This window comes from Megalobrama amblycephala, linkage group LG3, assembly GCF_018812025.1.
Source record: "Megalobrama amblycephala isolate DHTTF-2021 linkage group LG3, ASM1881202v1, whole genome shotgun sequence".
Taxonomy (NCBI): Eukaryota; Metazoa; Chordata; class Actinopteri; order Cypriniformes; family Xenocyprididae; genus Megalobrama; species Megalobrama amblycephala.
Window position 1 is genome coordinate 56666918 of NC_063046.1, and position 16749 is coordinate 56683666.

Genomic DNA, 16749 nt, shown 5'->3' on the forward strand with positions numbered 1-16749 from the left:
GTTACATCAGTACATTCGGCAGTACACTTTAACCATATTTCAATAACAATAGAAGTGATTGTAAAATTACATATAATGATGTACTTAACTCCGATTTTAGTGGGTAACTAATTGCATTTATAATATACTAGAGATGCACCGATACCATTTTTTAAGGACCAAGTACCGATACTTTTTTTTTGGTACTCGCCAATACCGATGCCTATACATTTATTAATCTCTCTCTCTCTCTCTCTCTCTCTCTCTCTCTCTCTCTCTCTTCTTTTTTTTTTTTTTTTGGTGATGTTGCAGTTTTCTAAAAACAACACAGTGAGACTAATAAATGTAGGACAGCTTCTTTATTATTACTCTAATGAAAAAAGTCATATTTTTTATTTGCTTGTCAAAAACTTAAATAACAAAAAATTCACAGTGTCCAATAACCTTCAAAGGGCATAATTACCAATATATATAATTGTTGTTATATGAAAAGAAATTTACAAACAAATTACAAACAATACAACAAATACTACAGAGATACAAATTAAATATTTTTCAGATACAGTAGGTTTATTTACCATGTATACATTTATTTAACATCTTTTGTTGTTTTATTAACATTAATGACAAATATAGGCTATGGTCCCTTTAAGACCGAATCCATGGATACTGACACATATCCTTTTTTTACCCAAATGTTTACGTTGATTTAAGCCGTAACCGACTGTATTTACGTGAGATACTCCACATGATGGACGTTTTGACAACTATGTGTGCATTTTTGTGACCATTCAGGCGCGAGGAGAACTGATCGTGCGCTGTCTGAACTGGGATCGCACGCAAGAAAGAGAGAGCACTTCTGGTCTGTGTCATTCAGCACGATTCCGCCTATCCCGCTTTCACTAATCGATAATGAATTATGATTAAAAGCATGCAGTTCGCAATGTGTGGGTTGTCATCATTAATTTTGAAGTATTTCCACACCTCTGAGGCTGACATTGTGTCTCTGAAATTCTGTCAGTTATGTCACACAAGGTATCTGTCTTTGGTATCGGCGGTATTTTTACGAGTACGAGTACGAGTACAAGTACACTAGCTTGGTATCAGGCCCGATACCGATACTGGTATCGGTGCATCCCTATAATATACATTTAACCTATAATATATTTTCATTTAATTGCAATTAATGTGTAATTAAGTGTCCAAAAACATTGCATTCAGTTTGCAGTTAAGTATATTCATTTACTGTGTGTTTACTGTTTTTAAAAAATATGCTGTAGTGTACTTCTTTTTTCACAAGGGTAAATAGTCAATTTAGGATTATCTAGTTATCAAGTTTAGTACCTCATCTTATCTCTGTTTTGAGAGGTTTATACATTATTTCTGAAAATCAATTTCACTGTGGAAGAAACAAATGGGATTTTTTACTGCCAGAACCCTGCTGAAGTGCTGTATTCTGAAGAGTTTGTTAGGAAGCCTTCTTCATATTAATTTTGAACGGGACCATATAAAACTGAATCACAACACCAGAGGTGAATGGTTTGATTAATTCATGAGCGAGGGTCTTATTACAGCCCCACATCTCCTCCCTCCATGGGGTCTCAGATTAAATGGGATAATTCTTGTAATCAGACGTTCTATTCATGCTAATAATGAGATAATGACAGTCTCTTGTTAGTAGTTTTCATACTCGGCTGTATTAGTTTGATCTGTAGATGTTTGATTACTTGCTCTAATAAGAGACTAAACAGAAAACACTCGCAGAAACTGTGAGTGCGTTTATTTGTGGGTGTGTGAGCAATTCATATATCACAATATACACTACTGTTCAAAAGTTTGGGATCGGTGAGATTTCTTATGTTTTTGAAAGAAGTCTCTCTTACCAAGGCTGCATTTATTTAATCTAAATACAGTAAAAACTGTAATAATTCCTCCAATATTAAGACAATATTTGAGCTTCATAGCTTTAGGTCTCCATTTACTCACCCTTATGTCGTCCCGAACTTGTATGACATTCTTTCTATTGTGGAACACAAAAGAAGCTACTTTAAAAAATGTCTTAGTGTTTTTTGTCCACACAGTTAAGTCAATGGAGTCCATGATTGTTTTGGACACTGACTTTTGTTGCATGAACAAAAATAGTGGAAATAATCTTCAAAATATCTTATTTCGCATGCTATCCACTTTATTTAGGTTCTTTTAGGTTGTATGAACATCAGTGCTGCTGCTTTTGTACATTGTATGATTTATAACCGTCGTCTGTAAGAAATAAAAAAGATTTAAAAGCGTGTGATGTGATTTATAAGGCTATTTGGAAGGTCGAGTTATTAACCGCAAACCAACCTACGTCCACCCTGCTCCGCTCACAGAGGTCACGACCTCAACGCCTCAGTTCTGTCACACAACAAATCCAGATATATGCCTTCATTTATGTGTGAGACCACCGGCCACAACACACACAGTTTTGTGTGTTCACCCTGCTATTGCACTCCAAATGGTGACAAAACAGCACATATTTGCATTTATGTCTCATAAATGCTGTCTCACCTGGGAAAGTGGACAAAAAATATAGATGGCGTCATTTCACAGGGCTGTTTTTAGATGTTTCCATTGGAGGACAATTCACCCCCTTAGTTGTAAACACCAGCTGCCAAATTCATTTGACACATCAAACCCCAGTGCTTCCCACACATAGACTTTACTTGGGCAGGCCGCCCAGGTAGCTATATTAACGGCCGCCCAAGTATATTTGGAGACACATTTTTGCTTTTATTATTTTTATCCTCTTCTACTTTTTTTTTTTTTTAATCCGCCCAAGTTAGTGAAACCATCCGTGATCGATTAACTAGTGAAAAATCTCCTCTCGCCCTATGTGTTTCTTATCTGCTGGTTCTGTGTGCGGCTGCGTGCGAAAACTGCACATTGTGCTGCAGAGACGCGGTGGATATTTCACAAAGGCCACAAAGGCGGCGCTGTTGCGCATTCTACAGGCTCGCGCAACAGTGCTTCAGATTGCTTCAAAGTGATTCCCAGTCAATGAATAGCACATGATTATGCCAAGCAATTGCTACTGAACTCGAGTTTTATGAATTATAACAATGTCTACTGTATGGCTTTTATGTTTTAGAGACAGTTATTGTATCGGAAATTATATCTCTCTCATCTGAAGAATTAACCCGCAATAGTGTAGACATTTCAAAATAAGAGCCCCGGTGTATTTCGGGATTGTTTATAATTAAAAGTCTCACTAGTTTTTTTTTTTTTTTTTTCTTCTGGGCATTATTGGTATTTTGGTTACACAATAAATTATATTTATTTTGATATCCATTTAATTCATGGTAAACTATTGTAGTCTCCAGCTGGGATGCTCCCCCACAAGAAGAAAAGCCTAAGAACATTATTTGACACATATTATTCAATAATATTAGTATTTAATTAAATGTGATAGTAGCCTATATAATTAAAATGAATTTCAATAAATATAAATATTGTTAAAAATCACAAATTATTTGTTTGTCACATGTAGTAGACCATTTTTGCGCTGTGGGTAATAGGAGGATTTTTCACCTGGCTACTAGGGTTGTTCCGATTCCGATACTAGTATCGGAAATACCACCGATACCACACAAATTTCTGGCATCGGTATCGGCGAGTATTTAAACTCACGTACCGATCCAATACCATTTTCTTAAACAATACCTAGTTGTGCCCGCTATCTTTGCTTAACGCAGCAAATCGGAAATCAATTCTTCTTCGCGGCTCAGAATGCAAACACAGGAAGTTGTGCTGTGTTGCCACAAGCAACCACTGTTTAGAGCAGCGGAGAAGTGAAAACGCGCTAGCAGTATGTCTGCTGTTTGGCAGTGTTTCAGACCAGTAAAACGGCGACATGTTTCATATGCAATGCTGCAATTTCGAGTGGCACAAATATTGGCAACTTTAACACAAATAACTTAATAAAGCATTTGAAGACGCGTCACCCCGCGCAACACGATGGTTACATAAAGGCTGATGCTGCGTTCACACCAGACGCGAATGAAGCGATAAGCACGAGTGATTTACATGTTAAGTCAATGCAAAGACGCGAATTGACATGACGCGGTGCGAATTGAGCGATTCGGGCATTTGACGCGCTTAAGATGGAGAAGGATGAGGCGTGCCAGCTTCATTCAAACAAAGAGAAAAGTTTTCAAAAGACAAATAAAGATAACCGACAAAATTGTCGGGTTTATTGTTCTGGATGACCAGCTGCTGTCAGTTGTCGAAAACGTGAGATTTTTATTTAACAAAATTGTTTCTGGACTTCAAGTTTTAAAGAGATTATTTTCTTATATAATTATATTCCTAGATTTATTTGTTGCACTGTTTTTATAGTTATATTGTAAAACTAATATACCTTTTTCAGTTTACATTGTTAGATTTGTGGCTGCATTTGAAGTTCTTTTTCACTTAAAATAAATAAATAATATAACTGACAAATGTATGTCAGATAATAAAAATACTCTCTGTATGTTTTTGTTCTTGTTTTATTAAGGGAATAAGTCTGAAGCACACCATAAATAATTCTATCAATTCATACAGGGCTAGTAGTGTATATATATATATATATATATATATATATATATATATATATATATATATATATATATACAGATACACATCGGTACTCGGTATCGGCCGATACCCTGAGCTCAGGTATCGGAATCGGTATCGGAAATGGAAAAGGGGTATCGGAACATCTCTACTGGCTACCACCAGTATATTTCAGACCTGTGGGAAGCACTGAACCCTATTGGACCACCTGATCTAAAGCTATTAAAACAAACACAATACCGTTCAAAAGTCAGTATGATTGGATGCATTATGTATCATTATATATTATATATCAAAAGTAAAGCCATTTATGTTGTTATAAAAGATCAAATAAATTATAGAGTCCTTAAAAAAAAAAAAAACTGCATCGTGGTTTCCACAAAAATATGAAGCAGCATAACTGTTTTCAACATTCTTGAGCAGCAAATCAGCATATTAGAATGATTTCTGAAGGATCATGTGACACTGAAGACTGGAGTAATGATGCTGAAAATTCAGCTTTGATCACAGGAATAAATTACATTTTACAATATATTTACATAGAAATATTTCACAATATTATTGTTTTTACTGAATTTTTGATCAAATAAATACAGCCTTGGTGTGCATATGACACTTCTTTCAAAAGCATTAAAAATATTAACAGCCCAAAACTTTTAAGACTTTAAAGAATGGGTATTATCATGAAATTATTGTTGTGATTTCATGTAGTTGTATGTAGCAATCCAGTAATAAATGTATTTAAAAATACATTTATTATTATTTCATTCTCATGGTTAAGACTACAGTTTCATCATAAAAAAACCTGAACTACTGGGTCAGTAAGTGTGTTTTTAAAGAAATTAATACTTCTATTCAGCAAGGACGCATTAAATTGACCAACAATATCAGTAAGGGCATTTATAATGTTGCAAAATATTGTTATAATTTCTAACTAAAGGCTATTGGCTATAAAAGGTAAATCCTTTTAATATGTCCTTCCTCAATGTCATGCATCTGTAGGAAAAATGGAAAGAAAATGATGCTCATCAAACTATTTCTTTGGTCCTAAATTTGTTAAATTCTTAAGAGCTAAATTGTTCAAGTGTTGTGTTTGTTGCAGCTTCTCTTTATTGTTTAATTGTTGTTGCATTTTTTGAAGGAATTATTTTCTGTTTCTCTTTTTTATTCACACATTAATTTGTTCTTGTTTTCTGTTGTGCGCGTGTCTGCTGATGGTTTGTCCAGCTATCGCTATTATGACGGCTGTGTCATAGTGGAGTGGCACTGGTAAGATCAACCTGTTTCTCCACCGGTCATGTGTCCCTCTGGAGGTCATCTGCACTTGCCCACTTCCTTTTGTGTTTGAAGTTTTATGTGTGTATGTGCATATGTGTGTGTGTTCGCTCATCTCTCTCCTTTTACAGATTGTTTTACTGATGATCTACACTTAAAAAAAAAAGTAAAATCTACTGAATTTTCCTTTTTGCAAATTTTTGGGTCACACTTTATTATTAGGTGTCTTTAACTACCGTGTACTTATATAAAATATAATAAGTGTTAGGTACAGTGTACTTATTGTGTTCAAAACACTTGCTGCTATTGAGGGGGATACGGGTATATAGTTAGGGACAGGTTTGGTAGTATGGTTAGTTTTAAAGAAGGGTTAAGATGTAACAAAAATTCAACAGTGTAATTATAGATAATTGCAGGTTTTGTTTTCTTGTTTTTTATATATAAGTACAATGTAAAAACCTGAATGTGCACAATAAATGCTTTGTATCAAATTATTAATTGTTAGTACATAGTAGTTAAGGACATTTAATATGAAGTGGGACCAGTTTTTGCACAAAAAAGTTTCCAACATGGAGTTAAGTAAAACACATTTAACTAACTTAAGTAAAATTAGTGATGGGTGCTTCTGAAACACTGCTTCATGAAGCTTTGAAAACCTTTGTGAATCATTTGTTTGGTGCAAGTGATTCGGGCGATGTTTCAAACTGCCAAAATCATGTGAGTTCAGTAAACAAGGCTTCGTTATGTCATAGCTGTGCGAAACATTTTGAACATTTTCATTGGTTCACTGCTAGGGGCGATGATCTCTGTGAATCCATGAACCATGTGTCTGTATGGTTCTTACCTGATCTCAGATCAGTTTTATGAATTCATAGTAGAGCTGTCAGTCGATTAAAACGCAACTGATTAATTGCACAATTTTTTCTATCGCGATTAATCGTACCTAAAAATTTTAATTTGTAATACATTTTATGTTGCAGTATATCATTTCACATTGAATATCCAAATTCATCTAGAAACAACATAGAGATTGTATATTTAAATATTTGTTTAATTGCATCTTTTTACTAAGTACTACTTCTGTAGTACTTCTATACAAAGAGAAATGTCATAAATGATTGCATAATACTTTCATGTTTAATGGGTTATTTACATTTTTTATAACTACTTGTTATAAAGTATGTTTACAAGTTGTGTAATTAATCACGTTTAATCAAAATAAAAAAAATGATTAAAAAAATAAATAAAGCTAAATCCATAAAATGATCTTTTCATGGGAACCTCTATGAAGCACCTTTAAAGGGATAGATCACCAAAAAAAAAAAAAAGAAAGAAAAGAAAAGATAATTCTGTCATCATTTACTCACCCTCAAGTTGTTCCAAACCTATACGAGTTTCTTTGAACACACAAGAAAATATTTTGAAGAATGTTGGTAACCAGGCAGTTGACGGTAGCTACTGACTTCCATAGTATTTTTTTTTTTCTTACTATGGAAGTCAATAGCTACTGTCAATAGCCAGAACTTCAGTCTGACCGCAGAAGGTCTGGACTCCATAGCAGTTTTCATTGGCCAAGGACTCCCCAGAGGGCGTCTGACTGACATGTAAAGCAACTAATCACACCAGCATTCTTCAGAATATCTTCTTTTGTGTTCAACAGAAGAAAGAAACTCATATAGCTTTGGAACAATCTGAGGGTGAGTAAATTATTACTGAATTTTAATATTTGAGTGAACTATCCCTTTAATGGGATGAAAATTTGATGTTTATCTGCTTACCCCCAGGGCATCCAAGATGTAGGTGACTTTGTTTCTTCAGTAGAACACAAATGATGATTTTTAACTCCAACCGTTGCGGTCTGTCAGTCGTATAATGCATGGCAATGGGAACTCCATCTATAAGAGTAAAAAAAAAACATGCACAGACAAATCCAAATTAAACCCTGCGGCTCGTGACGACACATTGATGTCCTAAGACACGAAACGATCGGTTTGTGCGAGAAACCGAACAGTATTTAAATAATTTTTTACCTTTAATACACCACTATGTCCAACTGCACTCATTGACGTCTACGTGCGAGAGATCACTTCCGGCATCAGAGTGCATTTTCAGACCTCCACTCTTACAGATGGAGTTCCCATTGCCATGCATTATACGACAGATAGACCGCAACGGTTGGAGTTAAAAATCATCATTTGTGTTCTACTGACACAGGAACAACTCAGGATTGACGTGGGCGGTCTGAGTTTGATCCTTGTGTCATGAGCGATTGCTTTTATTCATTAATCTGTGACTCAGTTAAACCCATTCAAAGTGTTTCTAGAAGGCTCTGTGCAGACAGACATGTCTCTCGATGAAATCATCACTCAGCACCTTGAGGACATTATTCACATTTCCGTCAAGACTTTCTGCCTCCAACTAACTCAATTACAGCTGCCATTGGGATGCAGATTCACTCTTGGAGACGATATGACAAATTGCTGCTAATTCTCTTAAACGGTTTAAAAGCAGTCTCTTTATCGTAATTCACGTTAATTTTTCATGTTTAACCCGGGTGATCAGCAGCAGGCTACCTGAGGGAGGAGAGATGTTCAATCGCAGCCTTGTGTTTGTTAAACTCCCAGCAGGACATCTTTAACGCAACGAGTCGCCGCTATCTGGTTCAATTAAACTTCAAATGCGCCCTGGGTTTTTCAGCACGAATGTGTTTTAGAGAGGTTGAACGAAGGTGTGAATGAGTTACATCTGCATACTGTAGCTTCAGGAAAAATAAAAGTAAAAGCATAAGGATGAGGTTTCCCGGAAACACAAGTTTTTTTTTCTCGAATAAGTGTAAGAAATACAGGTTATTATTCCCTCGAGACGAGAGCGAGAAATGGTGATTAAACGCTAGTAAAGAGACTCGGACACGAGCGTGAGCTATTTAAGAGTTTTTAATATGCATTTGGTTTGGCACTTTCCACAAATTTATTACGCTGCCCAATTATTTTTTTAAAGTATTAATGCAAATTCAACCAGTTCCTGCAATATTTGAGGTAATTTGCATATTTATAAATCCAGTCAAATTGATTGCAGAGATTTCCATTGTTAAAGTGACCATCGTTTTGGCCATAAACAGCAGACATCACAACTTGTTTTATATCTGAAAAAAAGCAACTCACATTTATAGTTGTTTTCTTTATTGTTATTGTTGATTCAAAGAAAAAAAATCATTTAGTATTGCCTCCTTGTGTCCAGTTAGGCCTACTCGTTTTGTAAACTCAATGAATTACCAGTTGCAAAGTGCTGAGTTTCTGCAGTGCCCTTTAAAATACATTTTGAAATTTGCTCTTGATCTTCACATAAATATCACACAGAAATGCCACACTCATGTTTTCAAGTCGCTATCAGTTATTGACTGAGTTAAGTTAGTTAAATAGTAACATTAATGTTTGTTTATGCCTACATTCTTAAGGTTAAACACTGTCTTGCACTGACTGTTCATTGAAAAGGAAAATTATTACTTTTGTAATCCTATTTATGATATACTTGTGATATACTTAGTAATTAATCAGTTGCATGTTCTTGCAGAAAGTTACATTTCTGGAAATTTAACCTCACGTTGCTTTAAAGCGTTAGATCACCCGAAATGCAAGTAAATGGCTGACGCTTGAAAAACCACAAAAATACTGGTTGTGATGGTAATTCATGCAACCCCAGTGGATGAATTGTCTTCTGAAGCCAAACGATAGGTGTGTGTGTAAGAAAAATACTAATATTTTCAACTATAAACCATTGCTTAGATTACTGTTACGATCGCTGTGTGTGGTTTTTCAAGTGTTAACCAAGCGTCAGCCATTCACTTTCATTAAATAAACTCATTTAAAGCAGAACTAAGTAACTTTTCTACATCGTAAGACCTTACGATGGTTAATTGACTTGTAGTGGTGTGTTTGAGGCGAGCACTAACCCCCTCTGGCACGTCTACGCCAGAAAACAGCACTTGCAAGTTGAGCTGCGCCGACCCGACACAATCTCACCTCATGTTCACGTTCACGCGAGAGTGACAAAATGTATATATTATGACTTTATAAGACACTTTCGAAAATGACCCACCTCCATCGAGATTTCTTGTACTGTATTTGCAAAACTACTGCACTGGTGAGCGTTGTAGTCCAGAGCTGCGCTTGGAGTATTTACGACAGGGTGATTCACTGAAGGAACCTGTAGGGGGAGCTTCGCAAATCTTACTGAGTTCCGCTTTAATGCTTAAACTTGCATTAAATAAACTTGCATTAAATAAAAAACATTTTCATTTGTGTTTATCTGTGGTTTCAGTAATGTGTAATTTTAGTACTTCAACTTTTCTAATTTGTTTAAAGGGTTAGTTTACCAAATTAAAACTTATTAATTTGGTAAACTAACCCAAATTAATAGCTAAACGTCTGACAAATTAAAACCAAATAAAACATGATTTACAAATTAAACTAAAAGGGTTAGTTCCCCCCAAAATGAAAATTCTGTCATTAATTACTCACCCTCATGTCGTTCCAAACCCGTAAGACCTTCGTTCATCTTCAGAACACAAATTAAGATGTTTTTGATGAAATCCGAGAGGTATATGACTCGTTCATAGACAGCAATATAATCAACACTTTCAAGGTCCAGAAAGGTACTAAAGACATCGTTAAAACAGTCGACGTGACTACAGTGCTTCACCCTTAATGTGAGGGTGACAAGAATACTTTTTTTTTTTTTTTTTGGTCAAAACAAAACAAAAATAACGACTTTATTCAACAATATCTTAATAACAATATCTTTCTGGACCTTGAAAGTTATATTGCCATCTACGACATGAGGGTGAGTAATTAATGACAGCATTTTAATTTTTGGGTGAACTCCTTTAGTTTAATTTGTCAATTTTTTTTTCTTTATAAGGCTCCATTTGTTAACATTAGTTAACTACGTTAGTTAACATGAACAAACTATTCATTAATTAATTATTAATTCATTATTAAATCAAAAGTTGCATCTGTTAATATTATTTAATGGACCTGAGCTCACATGAACTAACATTACACAATTGTATTTTTATTAACAATCATTAACAAAGATTAATAAACACTGCAACAAATGTATTACTGGTTGTTAATGTTATTGCATGAGACCTTATTGTAAAGTGTTACCTTTAATTTTTCTATTAATTAATCTATTATTTATTGTATTTCAGCTTTATTTCAATTTACAAAAACTTAAATTTTTTTAAACATTTTATGATATATTTTTATTTTATAACATTTTAATAGTTTGAATTAAAAATAACAACATGATAAAAGGATATACTGCATTACAATAATTATTATACTTCATTATAAACACTCTTCATTCATTATACAGGCATCGAGTATTACTGAAGCCAGTGTTTATGAGCCAATCATGTCCATTAATGTCCCTGTCATTAAGATGGACACTGCAAAATGATGTTTAATAGTCTCCACTTTAATTCCATTAATCATTTATTTTGCTGTGCACCTGGTGTGGTTATTAGACCCAAACTCAGTGTGTGTGTGGTAATTACCCCCGACACCTGTGCATCTCTGTAACAGCCCGTGTGTGTGTGTGTGTGTGTGTGTGTGTGTGTGTGTGTGTGTGTGTGTGTGTGTGTGTGTGTGTGTGTGTGTGTGTGTGTGTGTGTGTGTGTGTGTGTTTACAAGTGGTTGATCTTGTTTATGACTTGCGGTTGGTTTTGTCATGCTTTTTTGCAGAAATTATGTTCGGGTCACTGTTAGAGCTGGGTCATACAGTAGTCAGCATTTGAAGTGGATCAAAAAAGTTCATCAAAGTTCTCCTAAGAACTACGTTTTTCTAAGAAGAAGGTTTTAGGACAACTTTGATGAAAGATTTTGATCCACTTCAAATGTTGACTGCTGTATATAGAATAGGGCTGCATGATTATCAAGATCACAGTTCGATTGAATTAAATGAATATATCAGTTGTGTGTTTCAGAGTGAAGCGTGGTGTTCATTTATACGCCAGCAGCTCATTATACGCTGGTGTTTAGTATCTCAGAGCAGCTCGATTCACAGTAAATGCTCCACATGAACTCCATCTGCATCTACAGTTTGAGTTATATTAGTAAATATTATTAGTATTGTACACGTATTGTATATTAGTAAATATTATTAGTATAAATATTAGTATTGTACACATTTATTTTACATTACAGTTGTTTAATGCCCTTTTTATTTGGCCATAAAGAGTTTCGTCCTAAAGAGCACGTAGTTTCACAGTCCTGTTCTTGCCAGTATGAGGGTGGATTTCTAAATACAGCAATGTCTGATTTAAAATGTTGTTAAAGTTGGTAAGTTTTCATAATTCCTTTCCAGTTGTTCAATCCCTAGATTGTGTTTTCAAATATTAAATTGTTTTAGTAAAAATATGTATGTTTTAGCATACTGTACTGTTATATTAGCGAAATATGCATTAAACTATTACATATCAGTCAGCCCTAGTTGCTGTTCTGGTGAATTTTATGACGCATACGGACACGTCAAAGCCCATCTGGTTCATTTCCCTTCTATTTTGCTCTCAATTGTCAATTTATTTATTCTAATTTTCTGTTGCTTTTCTTTTTTCCACATTTCATTCTTCAGTTATGAGGATTATGATCCAGAGATTAAGTAAGCAGATCCGTCTTTTCTTCCCTCCAGCTCATATTTCTCTCTCGGCTTAGCTTCATAACAGCAAATAAACCCTCCTCACTCACTTCCTGTTTTTACGTTCTCGTTCAAGGCACAATATGAAGTGCTGTCAATCATTCACACAGCCGGTGTGTGTGTGTGTGTGTGTTTCTCATTCTCTGCTCATTACCTTCTCAGTGCACTTAAAGTTTCCCTCTGTATTGTGCAGATCATCCTGAGGTGTGAAATTCAGGACAGAGTCATTTTCACATTCATCTAAAGATGTCATCTTCTCAGTGTGATGGGGGAAAAATATCTTTCTTTCATAATGCCTTTGAGTCTTTATTAAATGAACGATTCCTCAATTCATGAGTCTTGTTAAGGAGAGGTGTGCTGAGGGTTTCTGAGCAATCACACTTAGGATTGGACAGGATTGGACAGTGTCTCAGTATCTCTTAACACCTTGGTAACCATATACACTACCGTTTAAAAGTTTAGGGTTGGTAAGATTTTTTTTTTTACCATTTTGGAAAAGTCAAGGCTGCATTTATTTGATCAAAAATACAGTAAAAACAGGAATATTTTAAAATGTAATTTATTCCTGTGATGCAAAGCTGAATTTTCAGCATCGTTACTCCAGTCTTCAGTGTCACATGATCCTTCAGAAATCATTCTAATATGCTGATTTGCTGCTCATTTACTATTATTATCAATGTTGAAAACAATTGTGTGTGGAAACCGTGATACCTTTTTTAAAGGGCTCTTTGATGAATAGTAAGTTCAAAAGAATGGCATTTATTTAAAATAGGAATCTTGCATAACAATATAACTGTCATTTTTTTTATTTATAATTTAATGCATCCTTTGCTTTATAGAAGTATTCATTTATTTCAAAAACACATCTTACTGACCACAAACTTTTGAAAAGTAGTGTAGTAACACACTGAAAACCACCAAAGACTTTAGATATATAAAGACAGTGCACTCATATTACTTATGAATGGGAGAAAATGCAACTCGCAATATGGCAGAATAAGCCCTGCCTTCTAAATGAAAGATCCAATTGCTGATTGGTAAAGTCACTGCAGCTGTTGTTAGAAGCTCTGGTTTCTATAAACCTTATGAATGATGAGCTTTTTTAATCAAACAACATTTATGGTACAGTTGTTGTCGGATTTCGTTGGTGATTTCAAATATTAAATTGAATCGTAAGCTTGGTAAATAGCTTTGGAGAATTTGATGTTTCCCCATTCAAAGAGATAGAAGCTGCACTTGCATGACTGAAATAGCTGCACGAGAGGTGTTTCAAAGATGGCCGCAGAGTGAAATGACTCGCTTTAAAGGGACTTTGAAACCACTCAGCGTGATCTAGCACCAAATGTGTACTCAGAACACATTAGAAACTGCATATAAATGCCCTGGAAATCATCCATAACCTAGCATAGGCCTTAGGTAAACAGCATATTTCATTTTTCACATTAACCAAGGCTGTGACCTATGAGTGATTTTTGCTTCTTCTGCTTCTACAAGTGTTTCATAACCGTAAATGTTGTGGAAATATGCACTATCAATATTGTCAACTAAATGATTAACATCAAAGTTAATACATTGAAACTCACTGTACTTTTTCACAGCTTTTTAAATCCAGTCAGCAGAGAAAAAGTAGAAAATATGGTTTGTCTTTTTTTTTTTTTTGTGGAAATATTTGTTTTGAAATACAGTCTCACTTTATACTTTATTTATTTATTTTTTGAAATTATATAATGACAACAGTATGAAGTTTGTGTGTTCCATTAGTAGTATATTGGATGTAATCCATATGTAAATGTGTGTAATTTTGATGTTAAATTGAGCTGGGTGTAGTCAGTGGGGTGGATCTGTAGCCCCGCAGGTAAAACAACACATTACAGACGCGCACAATCTATTCAGCTCTCACAAAATGAAGCGACGTGTGCTGAATGTCAGAAAGAGACGCAGGATGGTATTTAAATAGACAGTTCACCTAAAAATGACAATTCTGTCATAATTTACTCCTCTCATGTCGCTCCAAACCTGTATGATTTTCTTCTTTTTTCTGTATAGCAAAACACCACAGTGGTATAAAAGTGAATTGAGTGGTTTATTTGAAGTCATCTGAAGTCAAACAATAGCTTTGTAGCCTTTGTGTGAGTGAAACCTCTTCCGAATCCTATGACTGATGTTTTTATTGTCCTTTTTGGATCTTGGCCACATCTTCATTCATTTTTGATATATGGAAAAGAGCAGTGTAAAATAAAATTCATGCAAAATAAAGTCCCACGGATATAAAACAGCATGACTGGGGAAGAAAATTGAGAAAATAGAGTTCACTTTAACTGAAGTCGTATTTAATTTATGTGGAGAGCTGGATAGAAATTTACCAATTTATGCACTGATCTAGCACTTATGCCTTATACTGCGAGTAATGAGTTCTGACCGCATTTTTCTCAGTCATTTTCAAGGCTAATTTGATGTTTGTGTGTGTGTGTTTATTTCAGATCGTGGGTAATCGGAGCCATAGCACTGCTCTGTTTACTGGGCCTGACCTGGGCGTTCGGGTTGATGTACGTTAACGAGAGTACAGTGATCATGGCGTATCTCTTCACCATCTTTAACTCCCTGCAGGGCATGTTCATCTTCATATTTCACTGCGTCCTGCAGAAGAAGGTTGGGAAAAACACATTCACATGCACATATCATACAAACCAGGGCTGTCACCAGAACATATGGAAAGTAGGGTGGTTTTGTTTTTGTTTGCTTTATTTATTTTATTTATTTTTTTTTTTTTCAGATATATGATGGCTAGGGATACTTTACACTTAAGCAATAATCATCTTATAATATGCCAAGCAAACCCACACTGCTATTAATTTTATTTTATTTTATTTTATTTTATTTTATTATTTTTAAGCACATTTTAAAAGAGATTTCCTGATCTTGACCCCTTAAAAACTGCCTTGGCAACTAACTAAAGTAAAACAAGTTAAAGTACTAAAATTGCTGTAACTGAAATATAAATTAAAGCTGAATAGAATGAATAAAAATGACAAAAACAATATAATAATAACTACTAAAACTTAAACTAAAATTATTATTGAAATTCAAAATATAAAAATAAAAGCTAATTTTAAATAATGAATAGTATAATAGTATATAAACAATAATAAAAATAATACTTCAACCTATTCAAAGCACTTCAAATGAATTAGGGCTGGAAGGACTCGTCAACGTACTGGATTACGCACTGTTTATGTTTATCCCTAATTCCCTGTCATGTTTCATGCAAAACTCTAGAGCAGATGCCAATGGCTAGTATGGCAGCGCCGCTTAATACAGTTGAGCGTTTTGTTTTTTTACAAGCACGACAACCGCATTCTATAACCGAACTGACACACAACCGCATACTCGACAAACCAGTGCTGAATGAACGGAACCGGCACTGGATGACTAGTTGTCTGCCATGTCATATAATGTGAGAGCCACAGTGAAATGTATAATCATGGCGGGTTTAGTTTACTTCTTACGAAGATGGAGAAATTATTTGCTTTCATCCGCAGATCCACCAAAGCTGTGAGGCATGTGGCTCAAACTTACTCTGCACTCAGTTACTAAGCATTTAAAGTTCTTGTTGGTTGTTTATAATACTAATGCATGAGCTCACACCTCGATTAGACTCGATTATTTAATAACACGCTTTTAATTGTGATAAAACTTCCCGATGTTATGGACATCCCCATTTTTGATACTGTCGCTGAGTCCTGAAAATGTGCAGGCTCGCGTTAAGCGGCACTGCCATGCTAGCCATCATCATCCGCTCTAGAGTTTTGTCTTTCCAGTCCTAAATGGATTAGCTATAATGTTTTATAATTACACACCGGCCTGTTCACTACATATTGATCAATTTGAGATGATACCAAAGTCATCTGAGTGCAAATCAGTTTTGAGCTCATATATTGATTCAAGAGTGGATGTAACTTTTCTGAACTCTTTTCAAATGCTGCCATTGTTTTATAAATACTTCTTCTTCCAAGAATGATGGTCCTAATACAAACCAACAATGAAAACACAAAATGTCCCCAAAGATGGCAGTATCCAAAATTTTTGCCCTTGTGGGGATAGTTTTCCATGAGGAAAACAGCTTATAAATCATTCTAAGTGATGTTAAAATGCAGAATGTTTTCTGTGATGGGTAGGTTTATGGGTAGGGGATAGAATATACAGTTT

General features: G+C 34.9%; 1 protein-coding gene across 15 annotated transcripts in view; it reads left to right on the plus strand.

Moving 5' to 3' along the window:
- LOC125265745 (adhesion G protein-coupled receptor L3-like) overlaps positions 1-16749 on the plus strand; it is a 391922-nt gene that overhangs the window by 351580 nt on the left and 23593 nt on the right. For all 15 annotated transcript variants that reach the window (XM_048186153.1, XM_048186154.1, XM_048186155.1 and 12 more), the window contains one exon: positions 15024-15192. In XM_048186153.1, the coding sequence (XP_048042110.1) occupies positions 15024-15192 (169 nt within the window). The remainder of the gene's footprint in view (positions 1-15023; positions 15193-16749) is intronic.